Below are 20,563 nucleotides of genomic sequence, written 5' to 3' on the forward strand. Positions count from 1 at the left end.
CCGGTAGAAAGCTTAATTGTCGCCGGTCACCTGCATCCGTTCCTGTCCCAGCGACTGCATAAAGAGATGCTAATGAGTAGTATTTATTATTATATCAGCATATTGTTTTGTTCTGGAGGTGGGGGAGGTTAAGCCATCTGTGTAGACTTGGTTGAAACACATTCTTTATTTATTTGCTTGGTTGGAACATATTCTTTTTATTTATTGTATAAATAAATGTGTTTCACTTGTGTTTGTAGTCGTTTGTTATTATACATGTATACCATTTATGTAACACTATCGTATGCCTCTTCTCTGTGGGTAAGTATCAGGATTAGCTTTTCTATACCAAAGTGTCTTTGTTTACTCTTAGGTGTGTATTTGTATAATTAAAATACATTCTACAGTAGAGGTCAGTTGTGATATGTACATATCCAGAGTTCAGATGATTAGGCTTTAGTTACATTGATAATTTCTTTGTAGTAATATTGATGCAAATAATGGCATATCGTTTTGGCAATACAGCAAATGTTCTGTAAGATAACAAGTGGTTAAAACAAGTGAATAAACCTCATTCAAAACCTCTGGTATAGAAAAGACTAAAATAAATATTTCCATATAGTACTGTATATACACATATTTAATTATCTAGGTATTCTTAAAGTACTTGCCTACTAATGTGCCATCTGGTTCATTGGGTTCCTGAAAATGACTTAAGAGCAAACTGTCGTAATGTTATGACAAGCCCCAAGGAAATTTGCACATGCATTTCATTCCAGATGTTGGCATGCATCACAAATCTCCTGCACATTTAATGAATGGAACCCCTTCCTGTCCACATATGTATAAGCACCGTGTTGCAGTGATTTAAGCACAATATGTGTGCAATCCTGTTACTCTGGGAAACCCAAGAATGCCATAAAACTCCCATAAAAAATGTTATAAGATTTTTTTTAGCTGGGCGTGATGGATAGCCACAGATATGGTAGATTGACTGAGTTCCATCAAGTCACCTGTCATCCTTTGCAGTCACCCAGAGAGGCATAGAAGGACAATGCTGTCAGCACCTTCATATGCAGTGGTACAATGCTGCCAGCACCTTCATAAGAAGTGGTACAATGCTGCCAACACCTTCAGATGCAGTGCTACAATGCTGTCAGCACCTTCAGATGCAGTGCTACAATGCTGCCAGCACCTTCAGATGCAGTGCTACAATGCTGCCAGCACCTTCAGATGCAGGGCTACAATGCTGCCAGCACCTTCAGATGCAGTGATACAATGCTGCCAGCACCTTCAGATGCAGTGATAGAATGCTGCCAGCACCTTCAGATGCAGGGCTACAATGCTGCCAGCACCTTCAGATGCAGGGCTACAATGCTGCCAGCACCTTCAGATGCAGGGCTACAATGCTGCCAGCACCTTCAGATGCAGGGCTACAATGCTGCCAGCACCTTTAGATGCAGTGCTACAATGCTGCCAGCACCTTCAGATGCAGGGCTACAATGCTGCCAGCACCTTCAGATGCAGTGGTTCTGGTTAATGTATTTAAATTATTTTGTAAATCGGCATCATTTTGGAAGTAACATCAGCACAATGAACTAACATTGAAATACCCATAACGACCTCTTGTAAATGCCAGAATCAGTGGTATCATTAACAAACTTTTGAACCCCCCTCCCCATAGTACCATAGTAATCTTGTGTAATATCCTAATGGACACGAATACCTGTTGCCTGTGTTCAGCCTTTTGCCCTTTAGGCTCTTTTACGTCTTGAGGTCTACATATAGTCCCGACATTCAGGCTTGGAGGAGGCACCTTTCTTCTTCTTTTCCCCTACATGCATAAACATGTTAAAATGTACTGTATTTTCCAATGAAGTGTTTAGAGTTACATCCTGAAATGTATTATAATAGCAAGCAAAAAAACGGGGGGGGGAAAAAAGTCACGTAATTATAGCTGGTAGTGCATTTTGTTTTATTCTATCCTTATGTTTTACTCGCCAAAAGAAAAAAAAGTTGAACTTAAGGCAAATGTTTACTAGACCGAAATGCAAATATCATTTGCATATTGAGAGTATAAAGTAGAGTGGAGCAATCAGAGTGCAAGCTCAAGGGTTACTGCAGTTCAAGGGGGTCATCAATCTTTAGAACAAGCTGCTTTTAACTTGGAACACTTCACTAGTACCGCTGTCATTCCCATTCCATTAGCACTCCTCCACCCCATCTCCCTATGTCCTGGTTTGCTAGCAGCCTCTTCAAAGCACCACACAACCACTACTGGCTGCTTGGTCGCTTGTGCTCAGCTGTCCAGCGTTGTGCGCGGTTTTGTCTTTTGTGGGGGCAGTTTCCATGTTAATTAAGTCTTGTTCCTATCATTTACAGGAAGCCATCACTGCGTGTCTAACAGGAAGCTGAGTTGTCGGTCACCTGCCTCCAGGTACTTTTGTGCGAGGAGGTACTGAACCTGCAGGTGGGCACCATGGGGAGAACATCAACTAAAGGTAAGGGGCGTGCTTTCTTTTTTTCCTTTATGCCCGGCCATGGCCAGCTTGAGAACTCGCAATTATTGCACATTAAACAAGAACACAAAACGTGACAAACTGACAGTTACTCCACTTAAAAACCGTAAAAAATGCTTCCATCGTAGTACATCAGGGTGCAGGATAATGACAGAGTCCTCGCTGCAATAAATGCAATACCAGTATTTGTTTTAAACCTTTAGCTGTTCCTTAAGAATTGACGTCTCCATTTACTTTTCTGAAAGTTAAGAAATGAAATGGTTGATTTTCGTACAAATCATGTTCTGTTGTAGCTGTACAGAAGAATCGCATGTGCCTGTGTACAGAATGGCCCAAATAGGAACTGCTTTTGCATAATGGGGTAGAGCATATATCACACAGATGAACTAGAATGCATTAGTATTTGCTGTATTGATTTTGTTAACGAGGACAGCTATAAGATTTTATAAAGGGTGTGTCGTATTTAGTTCTAGATTTTGCCATTCACAAAGAGGGTATTTACATAAACCTTTTGTTCAGAAAGGAAAAATACACCCATTGAAGTGGCGAGTATTGAAATAAAATGAAGGCTGTTGAATTCAAGGGGTTGTATGCAAGGGTGCGAATGTGGATCTGTTTCTTTCTGTTAAGTGGTTCTGAGATGCTGGATGGAATTAGATGTGTTCCATGTTCTTTAGTATGTATGTTTTGTTAACACATAGTGGATCGCAATGATGTAGGGAGTAAGATTACTGAAAAGACAAGCGGCATGGGAAAAGTAATTAGCTGTTAGAAAACCCTTGACCCAGACTTCTGTTAATAGTCATGGAGCACGTCTAACCCGAGGGGGTTTATAATTAAAGCAAACAGTGTATTCAGATGTCTTCTGCACCCAGTTAACAATGTAAGCTTTGTTGTCTCAGTAGAAGTGCTGTAATGAGAAAACCAAAATGGTGGGCAAACTCGAAATTGTTACATTTTATAAAAAGACACAAAATATTGCTAGAACTGTAGAAGTGTATTAATTGTAGAGTATCTTAGATTACTTAAAGACAGACAGGCTATTATAGGATCAGTTTCAAACTTAAAAAGCCCTTTGGAACTAAATACCCCCAAGGTGCTTCACAAAATAAGTAAAACACACAATTCAGGAAATGCGTACATGTTTCATATTTCAAGGATACTTTTTACTGTGATATTTCTCTTTTATGCGTGTAACAATACACTAATGTCACAGTATAATACAGTATCACGATATGCAAATCTTGTTATGTTGTTTCATTTTTTTTTTCTTGTAGTAATCGACTGTGTTCATCTCTTGCTTTTTAGATCAAAAAGATATTAAAAAGGAAAAGACAGGGAAGAGTTATTCTTCAACAAGCCCCTCCCAGAACAGAGGTACCAGTAGGACTTGCTACTTCAAACAAAAGTAATAGACATCAAAACTAAAAAAGAGTTGAACCTGCAAAGCTAGTCTAGAGGTGAAAGTAAACCGGTACGGTCTGGTACGACGTGGTGGTAAGAATTTCAGTCTGAAATATCCTCTTATGGAAAGAATAGAGAGACTGAGCTCTCCTCCATTTGCAAAAAAAGTAAGCAACCATACAAAATCCTCAGCTGAAAAAATTTAACAACAGTACTGGTAAGAAATTAAAGTTACTTTCACCGCTGGTACAGTCCCAAATGATTTCATGAATTGACTTGGGGAGCCCTCTGCTGTCAGAATTGTATTATTGCATCCCAGATAGCAACAACTCAACACATGGCCTGTCCTGGAACATTTTATATCTAGAAGATGTTTTTTTTTTCAAAACTGTAAAAAAAATAAAAATCTGAATGATCTATACTTGAATTTGTTTAGAAGCAGTGAAACCATAAAAAAATTTCTTTTCCTTAAGCTAGGACTTGTTTAGCAGTCAGCTGCTTGTTGTTTTGTAACATTAACATAATAATTTTAAATGGCTCCTTCCCCTGTTTGCTACCTGTTAATTTCCCTATTTAAACCCTTGTACACACCTTTTTTTTTCATTTCTTGCTTTTTGTTCCCTCCCTTCCTCCCATCCTCTATGCCACACCCCCTTTGCAACAGCTCACCTTGGGGTAACATAACCTCGCATGCCAACCTTGGAGGCCTGGCAGCACCAGTCTCACCTCAGCGAGGGTGGTTCTCAGCGAGTCAAGGGGATATCTCTGGCTATCCTTTTTCCTCCTCTTCTTTTCTAGCACCCCTCCTCCTCAGAGGAAGTGAAGCTCACTTCCATCCATAGAGGCCTGGCAGTGCCAGTCTTACTGCAGTGGTCCGCAATGTGTTTGGGGGAGACCCCTGGTTTCTTCCTTTTCTTCTTTTACGTTCCATATCAAGCAAGTGAAGCTTACTTCTAAGCTTCTTAAGCCTGGCAGCGCCAGCTTCACTGTGATCTTAAGCAGCATTTTCTATTAATTTGAAATATAAATTATATTCTGTACAAAAAAACGTGGCTTTAATTTCAAGGCACAATATTCAGCAGGAGCAATCAGTGCTTTGTACAACAGGATAATTTCATAGACCCAAATGCTGTTTCCGATTGGCTGTACATTCAGAAGCAATTTAAAACCTTAAATGAATTGAGGACTGTTAGGGAGGGACTCGAGGAAATGCTGATAATCCTTCACAGTTCAAAAACACACGATAGTGGAAACTTAAAATTCACTGAAATTGAGATTTGTTCAGAAACTAACTGTTTTTTTTAAGTGCTCACCTAAATGTATGTTTTTCTTTCTTTTTTTTTTTTAAACACACGTAACCGTTAATTATCACACAAGTTTATTTTCTCGGGTTGTACATGAGTGCTATAATAGACTAAATCAATTGTGATCTTTGTTTCAAACTTTTAAGCAAGTTAATGTTCTATTCTTTCCTGTGAACACTGCCACACTGAAACTAGAATCTACTTCAGTAAGTCCTAAAATTCTGCTTTGTTACATTATTCATAAACAGCTTGTTGACTTCACACTGTTGAAGTGTCTTGTTTGTTTTCAGAAAGCTTCAGCTGGGATGAATACCTGAAGGAGACAGGCGCTACCCCAGCTCCCTCGCATTGTTTTAAACAGGTCTGTTCCAATTTCAATACCTTTTACTGGGAGTGTGCAGGATCATTGTGGTTCCAGTAACTTGCAGTTCTGCTGTGCCTTTGTTGCCCTCTACGAATACTGTAATAAATTGTGAACATTAAAGCCATAACTAACCATGAAGTGTACAAGGGGACGAGTCGTAAAAGAGGGTTTGTTTTTTTTTTTTCTGGCAATGGAGGCTGTTGTTTGTAAGTACGTGAATTTGGGGAATTTTCTGTGTATCAAGCTCTGCATCTGCCTAGAAATGCGGCCTATTCGGAACATTGTTAATATGCAACTCTTTCTGTAATTTGAAAATACAGAAAGAAATACAAAATGTTTTATTACAGCACTGGTTGTAAAATCTGTTTTATTTACCAGGCTGCTTAGATTAGTTTAATGGCTTGACAAGTTCTTTTTTAATAGAAGTTTAAATTCCTCACACCTTTTTTTTTTTTTTTTTTTTTTTCTCTTAGTCTAGAAACCCACCTAGCAACGATTTTAAAGTCGGTATGAAACTAGAAGCACATGACCCCCGCAACTTCACCTCCGTGTGCATCGCCACCGTCATGGGCATCACGGGCGCCCGGCTGAGACTGCGGCTCGACGGCAGCGACAACAAGAATGACTTCTGGAGGCTGGTGGACTCCTCCGACATCCAGCCCATAGGGACCTGTGAGAAGAACGGAGACATGCTGCAGCCACCGCTCGGTGAGAACACCTCTGCACCTGATAACACGGCTTGTCCTGGCTTTTACAACTAACTTCAGTGAAGTATAATATTTCAATGATTAGGAGCCAGGAGTTGGACTGGGTATAAGTACGTTTACATTTTATCTTCATTTTGCCTTAGGTTTCTGGCTAAGGACTGCCAAGGACAACTCTACGTTGAATATTGTGCCAGTCTTGCCAGTCACTATTCAGTAAAATAATTTTTGGTGGTAAAATAGGACTACAAATGCTGCTCCCAGTCTTTCAGCATTGTTAGTAAATTGATTGTGTTTGAAGTAGCACTGCACTTAAACGGATTGCTCATTAAAACCTAATGCAGATCCTTTTTTTTTTTTTTTTTTTTTTTAAATTTATTTGTTGTCAATAGTTTTTTTTACCCCTGTTTTCTCCCCAATTTGGAATGCCCAATTATTATTTGTATCTCGGTTCATCGCTTAAAGAGGAGACGATTATCTCTTCAGGGATACTGAGATATTTAGTAAGTAAGAAATCTGCACTAATGACAAAGATCACCTATCTAGAGGAGCCACAAGGGGGTGCTGTGGCAACAAATAACAAGTTACAATATTGATGCTTTTGTATTGCTTGAAACATACTATATCTATCTATCTATCTATCTCTATCTGTCTATCTGTTTTTGTGTTCCCAGGTTTTCGAATGAATGCCTCCTCATGGCCAATGTTTCTTTTGAGGACACTAAGTGGAGCAGAAATGGCCCCTTCCACAGCTTTTAAAAGTCGCCCCCCCCCCACCCACCCCCCCCCCCCCCCCCCCCCCCCCCCCCAACTGTATCTCTGGAGAAAGCTCCTGCTGCTGTTATTTAGTTAAATGTACAGTAAACCGTCTGTTCTATAATGGGCCAATAAAAGTCATGGACTTCAACTTCGTTTGTTCATTTTTAAAACTGGAGCAATACAACAAACAGGCAAAGGCTTGTTGAAGACACACACTGTTTTTAATTGTTTGTAATGTGTTGTTGCGTACAACTTTCTCTGTGATTAGCTGAATGGTCCTAAGCAGTCTGTAATAAAGACTGATTTGTTTCTTAACCCTCCTTTCTGTTTTAGGAACCTCCCAGGCCCCCGCAGAACAGTTTCAAGTCTGGGATGAAGCTGGAAGCAGTGGACAGGAAGAACCCTTATTTGATTTGTCCAGCTACTATAGGAGAAGTTAAAGGCGATGAAATATTTATCATGTTCGACGGCTGGAGAGGGGCATTTGACTACTGGTGCAAGTACGACTCGCGAGACATCTTTCCAGTTGGGTGGTGTTTCTTGACCAAGCACAGCTTGCAGCCTCCTGGCACCAGTGGTAAGCATTGCACAGGCCAAGGGCCCAACTCCCATTTCAGTAGAAAGGGAATGTTATTTGTTTTTTGTTTTGTTGTTCACATTGACTTGGAATTTGACTTAATGAGCCTGGTTTTCCCGCTGTGTGCAAGTTGCCCAGGTAATGCATTTACTGTGAAGGAGGCAGTGCCTGTGATTTGTCAATAAGGGAAAATATTGTCCAATGTTTGTGTACATAGTCAGTCCAAGAAAAATAGGATTGTCTATGTGTATGTTCATGACCCCAAGTTTTGAAGTCAGTGTCATGTTAATTTTCTTTTTTGTAATAAAAATAACTAATGGCAAAACGCTAAGTGTTCAAATATTATAAGTGTTAAAGTAACAGATGAAATTCCTAGTTATAAAGCAGGCATGCACACTTCAAAATCACCAATGCTTTGCAAATTGTTTATTTTACAATTCGTACATCATCTTAACGATTCGTGTTACAACACGTGGCAGGTAAATTGGTACAGTTAGAGCAGCAGTTTTCACTAATTAAACGCACTGACTCTGAAGCAATATGAATAGTTTGTGGTGCCGCAGTCATTATGATGCGTTTTTCTTGCATACTGTCAGTAGACGAGGAGTCTCTGTGGTTTTAGAGTGCTTTATAGTGTGTTGGCTGTTAGATTTTGGTTTTAACAAGACTGAGTAATGAGATGACATTACACTGAACCACAGTACATCCCCACTGACCACAAGCCAAGGCTCAATCTGACCTCATTACTGTTGGGACACTTTGATCTGATAGACTTAGTAATACTTTGTGTATTCACATTAGGTATCTGTGTACGTTGAATGGAAATGTTAGTATCATTGGGGTTAACAAGTTTTCTGAAAAAAAAAAACAACTGTATATTGCCAAATTTCCACAGCCTTTTTTCTTTGTTTTAGCACAGAATGAAAGTGGTTGCACAAAGAACAAGTTGTGGAAGAATGCAAAATGATTTTTTTTTTCCCATACATCTGCACCGAAATTGATTAACACCAGATACCCAAGTTTCAAAATCCCTAAGTTTATATACAGTGTTGGAGAGCAACACACTACATGTAGTGTGTTCTAGTAATCTGATTACATTTTTCCAGTAACTTGTCACTCCCACCTCTGCAAGCTAAATGTCCCATTCATGGATAATTAGCACACCCCCACGTCTCTTAAGGTTAACCGGTGCCGGAGCTCATTTCAATGGTCAGTCGAGTGGGGTCCTCACACCAGATATATATATAGCTATATATCACCATATATAATATAATATTATATATATATACTATATATTATATATATTATATATATTATATATATATATATATATATATATATATATTATAATATATATTAATTAGTTGCATTAAAAAAAAGGACGGCGGCCAATGCATAACATGGAAACAGAAAGAGCTTCAACAGTGCAAGTCAAACCTTGGATGTTCCCTGCGCGTGCTTTTCATATCGTCTTGCTACAAAATGGCTTCAGAGGAGGGAACAAGTGGATTTGATAGCTGGATCTACAAAGAATATTTAGAGCTGCAGTAAGGGCGATATGTAAAAAGCTGGATAAATTAATCTTGTTTTAAATACCATTATACACAGCTCTAATAATTACTATGTTCAGACAATTACTATTTTGAGGTTCTGCTTTTATTAGGGTAACCGTCTGCTTTGGGGGTGCATGCATTCGCATGCAGGCAGGCCATCGAGACGGAGGTTGAAGTTGATATTTCTGCAGGATTTATTTACATAGTCACACACTGAACAGCTTACATGACATATGGTAGCGCACAGAGTACATACAACACAGAGAAATCAAACTTTGATGGGATCTGCACTCTCTGAACTAATCTTCTCTGTTCAATAATAAAAGAACCGCTAGTCGCCCGGGTGTTAGAGTTTCGACTTGCTTACTCACTCTTCGGTGTCCATCCCAGGTTCCGGTTCTTTCCAGCTCAGTCGCACTTACTCACGCACACACACACTCACTCGTTTCAGTGAATTTCAGCTTCAGCTTTATCCCAGTTGGCTTTGATGTTGCATCAACCCTGAGGTGAATAAATGGAACCTTTTTATACCCGTCGCTCTGCTTTAACTCACCTATCTGCTATTTAGTATCCATAGCTGGTAATCACACACAGCAGGCAGGCTGTCCCAGGAGCGTCAGGTATATTGTTAATTAATTACAGTAAATACACTCTATTTAAAATGTACATTTGCACAAAACCCCTCTCCCTGTGCAGGGCTCCTGCACTGCCACAGTGCTGTGTGCTACATTTGCGTCGGGTAATTTACGTAGCAGCAAAAAGCATAGGTTCTATGCGGTGGATTAGTGTATATGCAAAAATGTAAGTGCGGCATACAGATTGACAAATGTGCGGACAGGCAGACCCCCCCCCTATATATTATCAACTGATAGTGAAGCCAGGGCTAAATGACAACTAGTACAGGAATATGAAGATAAGATGTATTACAGCAGTGCCAATGTGTGGTACACCAACACAAAGTAATTACAGCTGGTAGAAAAAAAGCTACATAAACAAAAATTAGTTCTTCATTATATCAAATAGGGGTTATTTTTATAATGAAAAAAAATGGCTGCTTTAGATTTTTGTATTTGAGGAGGCTTGCATGTAAAGCTTGGTTTGTTTACTGGCTGGTGGTCATCTGTTTTTGTGGTTACCACTAAATAAGACTGGCCTAGCTGTGTTAAGTTATGGCTGGTTTTATGTATATATTTTATGTCTTAGTTGGGTAATATTTTTTAAACCAGCCGCAGCCTGAAGCCTTGAGATAGTTACAAGATGCACATAACTCTCTTCTGGTAAACAGCAGTGTAATAATCTTTGATGGGTGGGTAGTGTAGTCTTTCAAGAGTATAAGATTTAAGTGCCTGAAAATGTATCTAAAGGATAGATGATCGTGTAATTGTTATACATTAGAGTGTGTCTGTATTGTAATGTAGTCTAATGTTTCTTTTGCAGCCTGGACAAGGGGTGCTAGACAGTGTAGTAGTGACTGATTTGTCCTCACAGCAAGCAAAACAAATTCAGAGTGTGAAGCAAGCTCGTCAGCCAGTTGTACTGTAATGGTTTCATATAGGAGTCTTTGCAAATGAGAATGGAGACATTGCGGTGGATATGATTTTAGTTTTGTATTTTTTTCTTTAAGTAGGTTTTGGTTTAGAATGTTTCACATATGTTGCTTATGTATACACACACACGCATACAGTACTGTGCAAAAGTTTTAGGCAGGTGTGAAAAAATGCTGTAAAGTAAGAATGCTTTCAAAATTAGACATGTTAATAGTTTATATTTATCAATTAACAAAATGCAAAGTGAGTGAACAGAAGAAAAATCTAAATCGAATCCATATTTGGTGTGACCACCCTGTGACTTCAAAACAGCATCAATTCTTCTAGGTACACTTGCACAAAGTCAGGAATTTTGTAGGCATATAGTCAGGTGTATGATTAAACAATTATACCAAACAGGTGCTAATGATTATCAATTCAATATGTAGGTTGAAACACAATCATTAACTGAAACAGAAACAGCTGTGTAGGAGGAATAAAACTGGGTGAGGAACAGCTAAACTCGGCTAACAAGGCGAGGTTGCTGAAGAAAGTTTACTGTCAAAAGTCATACACCATGGCAAGACTGAGCACAGCAACAAGACACAAGGTAGTTATACTGCATCAGCAAGGTCTCTCCCAGGCAGAAATTTCAAGGCAGACAGGGGTTTCCAGATGTGCTGTCCAAGCTCTTTTGAAGAAGCACAAAGAAACGGGCAACGTTGAGGACCATAGACGCAGTGGTCGGCCAAGGAAACTTACTGCAGTAGATGAAAGACACATCATGCTTACTTCCCTTCGCAACTGGAAGATGTCCAGCAATGCCTTCAGCTCAGAATTGGCAGAAAACAGTGGGACCCTGGTACACCCATCTACTGTCCGGAGAAGTCTGGTCAGAAGTGGCCTTCATGGAAGACTTGCGGCCAAAAAGCCATACCTCCGACGTGGAAACAAGGCCAAGCGACTCAACTATGCACGAAAATACAGGAACTGGGGTGCAGAAAAATGGCAGCAGGTGCTCTGGACTGATGAGTCAAAATTTGAAATATTTGGCTGTAGCAGAAGGCAGTTTGTTTGCCGAAGGGCTGCAGAGCAGTACACGAATGAGTGTCTGCAGGCAACAGTGAAGCATGGTGGAGGTTCCTTGCAAGTTTGGGGCTGCATTTCTGCAAATGGAGTTGGGGATTTGGTCAGAATTAATGGTCTCCTCAATGCTGAGAAGTACAGGCAGATACTTATCCATCATGCAATACCACCAGGGAGGCATCTGATTGGCCCCAAATTTATTCTGCAGCATGACAACGACCCCAAACATACAGCAAAAGTCATTAAGAACTATCTTCAGCATAAAGAAGAACAAGGAGTCCTGGAAGTGATGGTATGGCCCCCACAGAGCCCTGATCTCAACATCATCGAGTCTGTCTGGGATTACATGAAGAGAGAGAAGCAACTGAGGCTGCCTAAATCCACAGAAGAACTGTGGTTAGTTCTCCAAGATGTTTGGGCCAACCTACCTGCCGAGTTCCTTCAAAAACTGTGTGCAAGTGTACCTAGAAGAATTGATGCTGTTTTGAAGGCAAAGGGTGGTCACACCAAATATGGATTTGATGTAGATGTTTCTTCTGTTCACTCACTGTGCATTTTGTTAATTGATAAATATAAACTATTAACATGTCTATTTTTGAAAGCATTCTTACTTTACAACATTTTTTCACACCTGCCTGAAACTTTTGCACAGTACTGTGTGTGTGTGTGTGTGTATATATATATATATATATATATATATATATATATATATATATATATATATATATAATTAAATCTGTCAAAAGCATGAATATCTCACCAGTTTTTTCTTTTTTTAACCACTACTGATGCCTCTGTTTAAGGCTGTGTGAATTCATGATTGAAAGCTGTCTTTTTTTGCTTGGGGGAATTCCAGTTAATGTCTTTTTTGTGTCCTGGTACATTTTCATTTCCTCTTAAACTGTTTTCGGTGAACATATGTTATGTTGTGTTGTTGAGGTACCAGTGATTTATGACACTAAGCATCACACATAATGAATAGAACTGTACGTGACAGAAATTGGAATGAGAAGAATGTTACTACGTTAATTGAACATTTGCCATTGCTGGATTGATAATTTGTTGGTCTTGTAAAGCTACACAACAACACTTTTTTTTGATAAATGTGTAAGATTAAGCCAGCCACTTAATGTGTTAAACCAAGGTAAAGGTAAGTGTAAAGTAGCAGTAGTCAATTTAATTTTTTCATATAATTGCAGCACCTTCCCCTTGAACTTATCTCAAGCTTCAGTCTCCCCTGGGAGTTTGCAGTTCGTGACCTTGATGACAAGCAGTTGTGAGGTCAGGAGAGGATAGGGGTGGAGGGGTCAAGGCTCAGACAAGATCAGAAGTAACAACAAAACTTTTGTATTTTCCACATTTTAGTCACATACCAACCACAGTGATGGGCTGCTCACTTTACTGTTTCTCAAATAAACTGTACTGTCGTTCTTGAGGGAGGGTGAGTAGGATTATGTAAAAGAAGGAGGGGGAGGGTCAAGCTTGTGATGTTATTGGTCAAAAATGGATGATAAGCTGTGATACAAAACTCTGGTTTATTTAATACAAGTTTCAGTGATTATCTATAGTGGCTTGCGAAAGTATTGACCCCCCCTTGGCATTTTTCCTATTTTGTTGCCTTACAACCTGGAATTAAAATTGATTTTTATTTGGATTTCATGTAATGCACATACACAAAATAGTCCAAAGTGGTGAAGTGAAATGAAAAAAATAACTTGTTTAAAAAAATTCTAAAAAATAAATAACGGAAAAGTGGTGCGTGCATATGTATTCACCCCCTTTGCTATTAAGCCTCTAAATAAGATCTGGTGCAACCAATTACCTTCAGAAGTCACATAATTAGTTAAATAAAGTCCACCTGTGTGCAATCCAAGTGTCACATGATCTGTCACATGATCTCAGTATATATACACCTGTTCTGAAAGGCCCCAGAGTCTGCAACACCACTAAGCAAGGGACACCACCAAGCAAGCGGCACCATGAAGACCAAGGAGCTCTCCAAACAGGTCAGGGACAAAGCTGTGGAGAAGTACAGATCAGGGTTGGGTTATAAAAAAATATCCGAAACTTTGAACATCCCACGGAGCACCATTAAAGCCATTATTAAAAAATGGAAAGAATATGGCACCACAACAAACCTGGCAAGAGAGGGCCGCCCACCAAAACTCACGGACCAGGCAAGGAGGGCATTAATCAGAGAGGCAACAAAGAGACCAAAGATAACCCTGAAGGAGCTGCAAAGCTCCACAGTGGAGATTGGAGTATCTGTCCATAGGACCACTTTAAGCCTTACACTCCAAAGAGCTGGGCTTTACGGAAGAGTGGCCAGAAAAAAGCCATTGCTTAAAGAAAAAAATAAGCAAACACGTTTGGTGTTCGCCAAAAGGCATGTGGGAGACTCCCCAAACATATGGAAGAAGGTACTCTGGTCAGATGAGACTAAAATTGAGCTTTTTGGCCATCAAGGAAAACGCTATGTCTGGCGCAAACCCAACACCTCTCATCACCCCAAGAACACCATCCCCACAGTGAAGCATGGTGGTGGCAGCATCATGCTGTGGGGATGTTTTTCATCGGCAGGGACTGGGAAACTGGTCAGAATTGAAGGAATGATGGATGGCGCTAAATACCGGGAAATTCTTGAGGGAAACCTGTTTCAGTCTTCCGGAGATTTGAGACTGGGACGGAGGTTCACCTTCCAGCAGGACAATGACCCTAAGCATACTGCTAAAGCAACACTCGAGTGGTTTAAGGGGAAACATTTAGATGTCTTGGAATGGCCTAGTCAAAGCCCAGACCTCAATCCAATTGAGAATCTGTGGTATGACTTAAAGATTGCTGTACACCAGCGGAACCCATCCAACTTGAAGGAGCTGGAGCAGTTTTGCCTTGAAGAATGGGCAAAAATCCCAGTGGCTAGATGTGCCAAGCTTATAGATACATACCCCAAGAGACTTGCAGCTGTAATTGCTGCAAAAGGTGGCTCTACAAAGTATTGACTTTGGCGGGGTGAATACTTATGCACGCTCAAGTTTTCTGTTTTTTTGTCTTATTTCTTGTTTGTTTCACAATAAAAAATATTTTGCATCTTCAAAGTGGTAGGCATGTTGTATAAATCAAATGATACAAACCCCCCAAAAATCCATTTTAATTCCAGGTTGTAAGGCAACAAAATAGGAAAAATGCCAAGGGGAGTCAGTACTTTCACAAGCCACTGTACCTTGGAATGAACTAAAACAGTGTTGTTCTCGTGTGGCAAATCGTGCCAGTGTGCGTGCGCTCACAAATGATTGTGCTCACAGACCTACAGTATTAGTAGCTAGTGGGTAGATTCTTGTGTTGTATTTTTCTTTCTCGAACAGTCTGTAATTGTTTTGTTCCCCCAAAGTTATTAAGCTCTTTACTCATTTTCAAAGTTATAACATAGAAACCTCCCATGAAAACATAACAAAACTGTATGTGCACTGTAAGCTTGCATGTATAAATATTTCAAATAACCAACTGGTTGTCATCTTACAGAAGGTTTTTTTTTTTTTACCAGGGTTTATTTTAGGCTTGTGTTTTGGTATTTGGTAAATAGTTTGAAAGTTCAGTTTCTTGTGCCATTTGTGTTTTTAGCAGAAGAGCTATAGCATTCCAGCTGGGTTCTATTTGTACCTCTTAATCTGATTGTATTGGTAATAATGTCCCCACATTGATCTACAGACTGGAGTATGCTGCTTTTAAAGTAATTTAGCCAATTTGCAGTTGTTAAATATTTATAGCAGGACACAATCTGACCATGCAAAACATGGTCCTTGCATGCTCTCTCACTCCATCCAGTTTACCTGTAATTTTGTTAATGAAATGGACTAAAGCAAATTTGCATATGTGATATAACACAGAATGTGGAAAAACTATCCCATTCATTCATTGCTTAATATAGTGGCAACACAACAATAAAACCATGCACGGCTAAACTTACCTTTTATTAATAAAAAAAATACCCAGCAAAAGCAGCTCAACTTAAACAGCTTCAACCCATTGCCTTCAGACAATCCGATTTGAAGAAAGCAGCTTCGCTAAAAAATAATTCAAAAGGAAATCCTCTTACAGATGTTGTAAATTCAGGAAATGTAGATGCATTTTTGGTGTTAATGTGCCCTTAATCCTTTTGGAACCATCCTCTTGTTCTTGTTGTTGTTGTTGTTGTTAAAGAAGTCATTTGAAATAAGCTGTGTGGAGGTGAGGGATGTGTTAAAACTCCTCCCCCAACCACAAACAGAAGAGTCCTAGATGAAAGTGATTAAAGAAAAGCAGAATGTCTATAAAAGCTTGCTGTTTTCTGCATGCTTTCACTGCGGTGAACCAGACTGGTTGGACAGGGTGGCGGGGACAACAGTACTGTTTAATTGTGTGTTCATTGTTCATGTATTTGCATGAAAACGCCCATTCCTTCCAGCTTCTGTATTTTTCAGTCTTTAGCATTAAACACTCCATGATAACACAGTACTAACATTAACCTTAGTTATAAAAGTCTTAAAACATTACAACTTAAAACTCACACACTAAAAATATTGTAACTGTTTAAACAGCCCTTCTAAAAGTTTCCCAGACTAAAAGCATTGCAAAGTGTAATAAAGCATAGTGAAAATATGGAAAAGCATAGGTAAGCATTGTAAAGCCTAGAGAGGTGTGGTAAAGCATATTGAAAAACATGGCAACCTACGGTAAATGCAAGGTGTAGCATGGGTAAACTGCACAATTACCATGCAAATTTACTGTGGCAAACTTTTCTAAGGGAGGTCTCAGTCTGTTGGTGAGTCGATGAGCCCTATTGACAATGTCAATGTCTCTATCCAGTCACTGAATGCGTTCAGCCAGCCTGAACTGCGAGTGGTTAAGACAGGATGTCTATTTATTGCAATGATCTAAACAGCGTTTAACACCCTATACTAAGAAAACACAATGGAAAGTCTAAGATGTTCACGCTCCGAACACCGTGGATATTTTGACCCTCACAAAGATTGGTGCATTTTGCATCACTGTGCAGAGAAGTATAGAGGGCGAGGCGTCAGTCTGCGCGAGCTAGTTAAGACTAAAATGGTACTTGTCAAGGTATAATGAGATATAGTTGTGCTTACATTTATATATCTAAAGAAAAGCCACTCTGATATAAAGCAGGCTTTTTTGTGCATATGAGAAAATCAAGGATACAGATCTTAAAATTCACCACTGTTTTAATCATTAAGTTTTTTTCCAGACTAGTAACCTTTGTCTGGAAAGTAGCTACTACCAGAGCCTCTTAGAAAACACTGGTGCCTAGAGACACTGCCTGGCACTTGGTGCAAGAGGATATCCAGGATTAATTTAATTTGAAAGCATCTATAAGGGTTGCATGGACTCTGGGGATAAAGCAACGTAATCTTAGATGTCATGCTGTTATGTCTTTGTGTTGTAAAAGGGATTTTTTTGTCTTGCATCACAGTTACATTACATGAAACACATTTGCTTCCACATTCTAAATCCAGTGATCGTCCAGAAAAGATTAACCAGTGGCCAACTATTTCCAACCATATGTGTGGTGTGGTGGCTTTTATCCTGATAACAAACTGATCTCTAAAACATTTCAGGATCCCCTCACAAGCGTAAACTGGCTCTTTAATCTGCCGACTGAGATGTGCTGAATTAAAAGGTCAGCCCATTTTGGTGTGATTATTACAGGAATAGAGGGGAACTGCTCTTTTTAAAAATAACCTTTCGTAGTCCACCATCACATGATGAAGACATTATCCTGTCGAATTTTTAAGTCTGTAACAAAATGACTGGACATTTTTAGCATTTCTAAAAGTACAATTTATTACAGAAAGTTAAGGGTGTTTTAAAATCTGTTTTAATACCACTTCAAAGATATGTCACATCAATACACACAGTTCTGAGTTCTGTGTGACTCAGTAGGGTCAGCATCTTTATTATATATTCAGAAATTATTTTCAAAGCTTTAAACTTTGCAATTGTATCCCTAGTGAAAATGCACCTGTATAAAACAAATAAGGTAAAATAGGAATATATCATATTACAGTTGGTATTTAAAAAAAAAAAAAAAAAAAAAAAAAAAAAAAAAAAAAAAATTGTTTTTGTTATTTAAAAATTCATAATAAAAAAAAAAAAAACCCAAATGTGTTATTTTTAGATATTTTCAAAAAACATTTTCAAAACTACAAATGAAAAGGTATTTTGTGGAAATTAAAATAAACTATACATTAAACTATGATTTTTATACCAGTTTGCTGGGGAATCAAAGGGACTCGCTTAGTTAGTTATTCGTTTGTGTTGTTGTTGTTTAATGTACATGGTTTCATCTCAGAAGGTTTGGGTTAATATTGTAACTAACATTGCAAATCAAAAAATAGAAATTGTAAAAGGAAAAGTAGTATTAAAGTTTCCTACTAGCAGTAATTATGAGGTAAAAGCTTTATATTTAAAAGTTAAATCTTTTTTTTGTGTGTGTGTGTGTGTGTGTGTCTTTTCAGTCATCATACCTCAGGGAAACGTTAATTGAACATACTTTTAAAGCTTTCTGCAAATGCTGTTATGCTATCGCTTTTTCATGTTTTTAGCATGTTCCTCCAGGATTCTTGAATAGGCGATAGTTACCGTGCATATGCTCCTTGGGGGTACCTAAAACCCCTCTGATGGAAACGGCATGGAATCTTCCCTTTTGGATTCTGTGACCCTTTTTAACCTTTTGCTCCCCGCTTAATGCAGGGGAGGAGATAGAGAGAGCAGGTGACTGATGAGCACTGTCAATACAGACCTCAGATAATATGCATATGAGCTCTGTGCTCCCACCCCCGCCCCCCTTCTTTACTCCAATGCAAATAGCCTATTGCACATTCACTGTTAACTTCAGCGCTGCTCTGTCAGCATGGCCTTTGTTGCTAGTTTGCTACTAGATTTAAAAAAAAAGAGAGAGAGAGAGAGAGAAGCTTAGTCTTTAGAGTAGTGAACTTGAGAGCAGTGCAGTGGGCTTCACCGAAACCTTGCTAAGGAACACATCCTAATTTCCCCAAGGTGAGAATATTTACATTGTTTGTAAGCTTTTGTTGCAGTGGGTGCGTTTATTGCTTTGTTTGGCCTCTGTAGGAAGCTCTCTGTTGTTTTTAATCTGAACTTCCTTTCTACGCTTACCACATGCATGCTTGGCTGCTGAAGTGATAGTTTTACTTCGTTTTTGGTAATAATTAAACCACTGTGTACTGTGTGTTATGTTTAGATGCGTTTCTTTTTTGTAGTGCAAAGAGCCGTTGCAGGGAGTTTATTATTGAGTTCTTGTTGCTCTGAGCCCTAATCTTTTTGTTTGTAATAGTGCAGATCTAAGCTTTTCCTGCACTATTCTTGAACTTGCATGATGCCCGTGTATAAAAGGCTAGTATGTAATAGAGGGAATTTTAGAAATGTTAAACGCTTTGGAATTAGAAAGATTTTAATAGAATCTGTTCAAAACAGCTTAAGGATGCAATAAATGTAAATTGCTACAGTTAAATCATTTAGAGATATAGATACAAAAAATAGTTTGAGCTGTTAAGTACAATTTTTTAAATGTTTTAATGTTATGGATGCCTAAATGAAATAAGTACAAAGCAACTTTTTAAAATTGTTTGCATATTTTTAGTATTTGCAAATGTAAACATGTAATTCACCAGTCACCAAAATGTGGTTTCATTTTTCAAAATATTGTACATAACTTTCTTTTAAACGTGTATGTTTCCCATAAGATATTAATAATTTTATGTTTAAAATGTGATGTTATCCGTTTCATTGAATAACAATAATATAAAATTAAGAATGAACAGGAGTTCTGAATGTTTAAATATGTCTGTTTTGTTTATTAATATTAAACTAAATGTAAGCATGATGGACACATTATAATTAATTAATTCAACAAGAATTAATGATAAAGAACATTGGACATTATGTTTAGTAGAACTGCAGATGGTGATGTATTTTTTAAATTCCTGTTGGGTAATATGAGTGACGTGTGATACAATAGCCAAATCAACTCGATCCACTCTACAAGCATATGGATGCGATTTGGAATATGTTAAAGTATATTAACAGCAACTGATGTAAAAATTAAAGTTAACAAGAAGAATAGCCAGAGAAATTTAAATATTTGGGAAGGTAGTGAGTTTTGAAAACTATTCGCGTGTTTGTGGAAGATGCTGATCTCAGTCAAAGCTTTTTTTTGCTCACATGCGGGTCAAGAGGTCTGGCTGAGAATGAAGTCATCCTGATCAGCTCCATATGCCTCTGCAGTACCTTTTTAAGCTTTTTCATTTAAAATTGCTTGCAAATGGAGGGCTTTAGGTGGCGCTGGGGGCTAATCCACTAGCCTTTCACCTCTGGAAATGACAGCCTCTATTTAACCCACATTGAACATAAGAGCACACAAAATCTGGTACACAATTTGCATAATTGGTCTTGCTTAAAGAAGTGCTTTGGTTTGAAGATGCCTTTTCTTGTCTGTAATATTTGCAATATTATCACTGGACCTGCTGAATGTCTTTATGATAGTTATTTGCTTATAATTTATACTTCAATTTGGACTATCCAGATATTTCAGAGAAACTGTTGCAGCTGCTTCCTGGTACCTAATTGTTTCCTTGTAGTTCAGACTTACTTCAGTCGTCTAGATGCGATGTGACCTTCAGCAAAGATATCAGGGTGCAGCAGTGTACCTACTGCTATGTATGGGTCCTCTATAATGTTGCTGAAAAGGGGAGCTTTTTTTTCTTTGCTTAATTTA

At 38.6% G+C, this 20,563-nt stretch overlaps 1 protein-coding gene across 1 annotated transcript in view; it reads left to right on the top strand.

Annotated features, from left to right (window-relative positions):
* Positions 1–2,384: 2,384 nt before the first annotated feature.
* LOC121327769 (sex comb on midleg-like protein 2) overlaps positions 2,385–20,563 on the top strand; it is a 29,530-nt gene continuing 11,351 nt past the window's right edge. Inside the window, exons 1-6 of the mRNA XM_041271964.1 lie at positions 2,385–2,480; positions 3,807–3,875; positions 5,497–5,567; positions 6,044–6,278; positions 6,949–7,035; positions 7,365–7,610. Coding sequence (XP_041127898.1) covers positions 2,459–2,480; positions 3,807–3,875; positions 5,497–5,567; positions 6,044–6,278; positions 6,949–7,035; positions 7,365–7,610 — 730 coding nt within the window. The 5' untranslated portion in view covers positions 2,385–2,458. The remainder of the gene's footprint in view (positions 2,481–3,806; positions 3,876–5,496; positions 5,568–6,043; positions 6,279–6,948; positions 7,036–7,364; positions 7,611–20,563) is intronic.

Source organism: Polyodon spathula, chromosome 15 (genome assembly GCF_017654505.1).
Source record: "Polyodon spathula isolate WHYD16114869_AA chromosome 15, ASM1765450v1, whole genome shotgun sequence".
NCBI lineage: Eukaryota > Metazoa > Chordata > Actinopteri > Acipenseriformes > Polyodontidae > Polyodon > Polyodon spathula.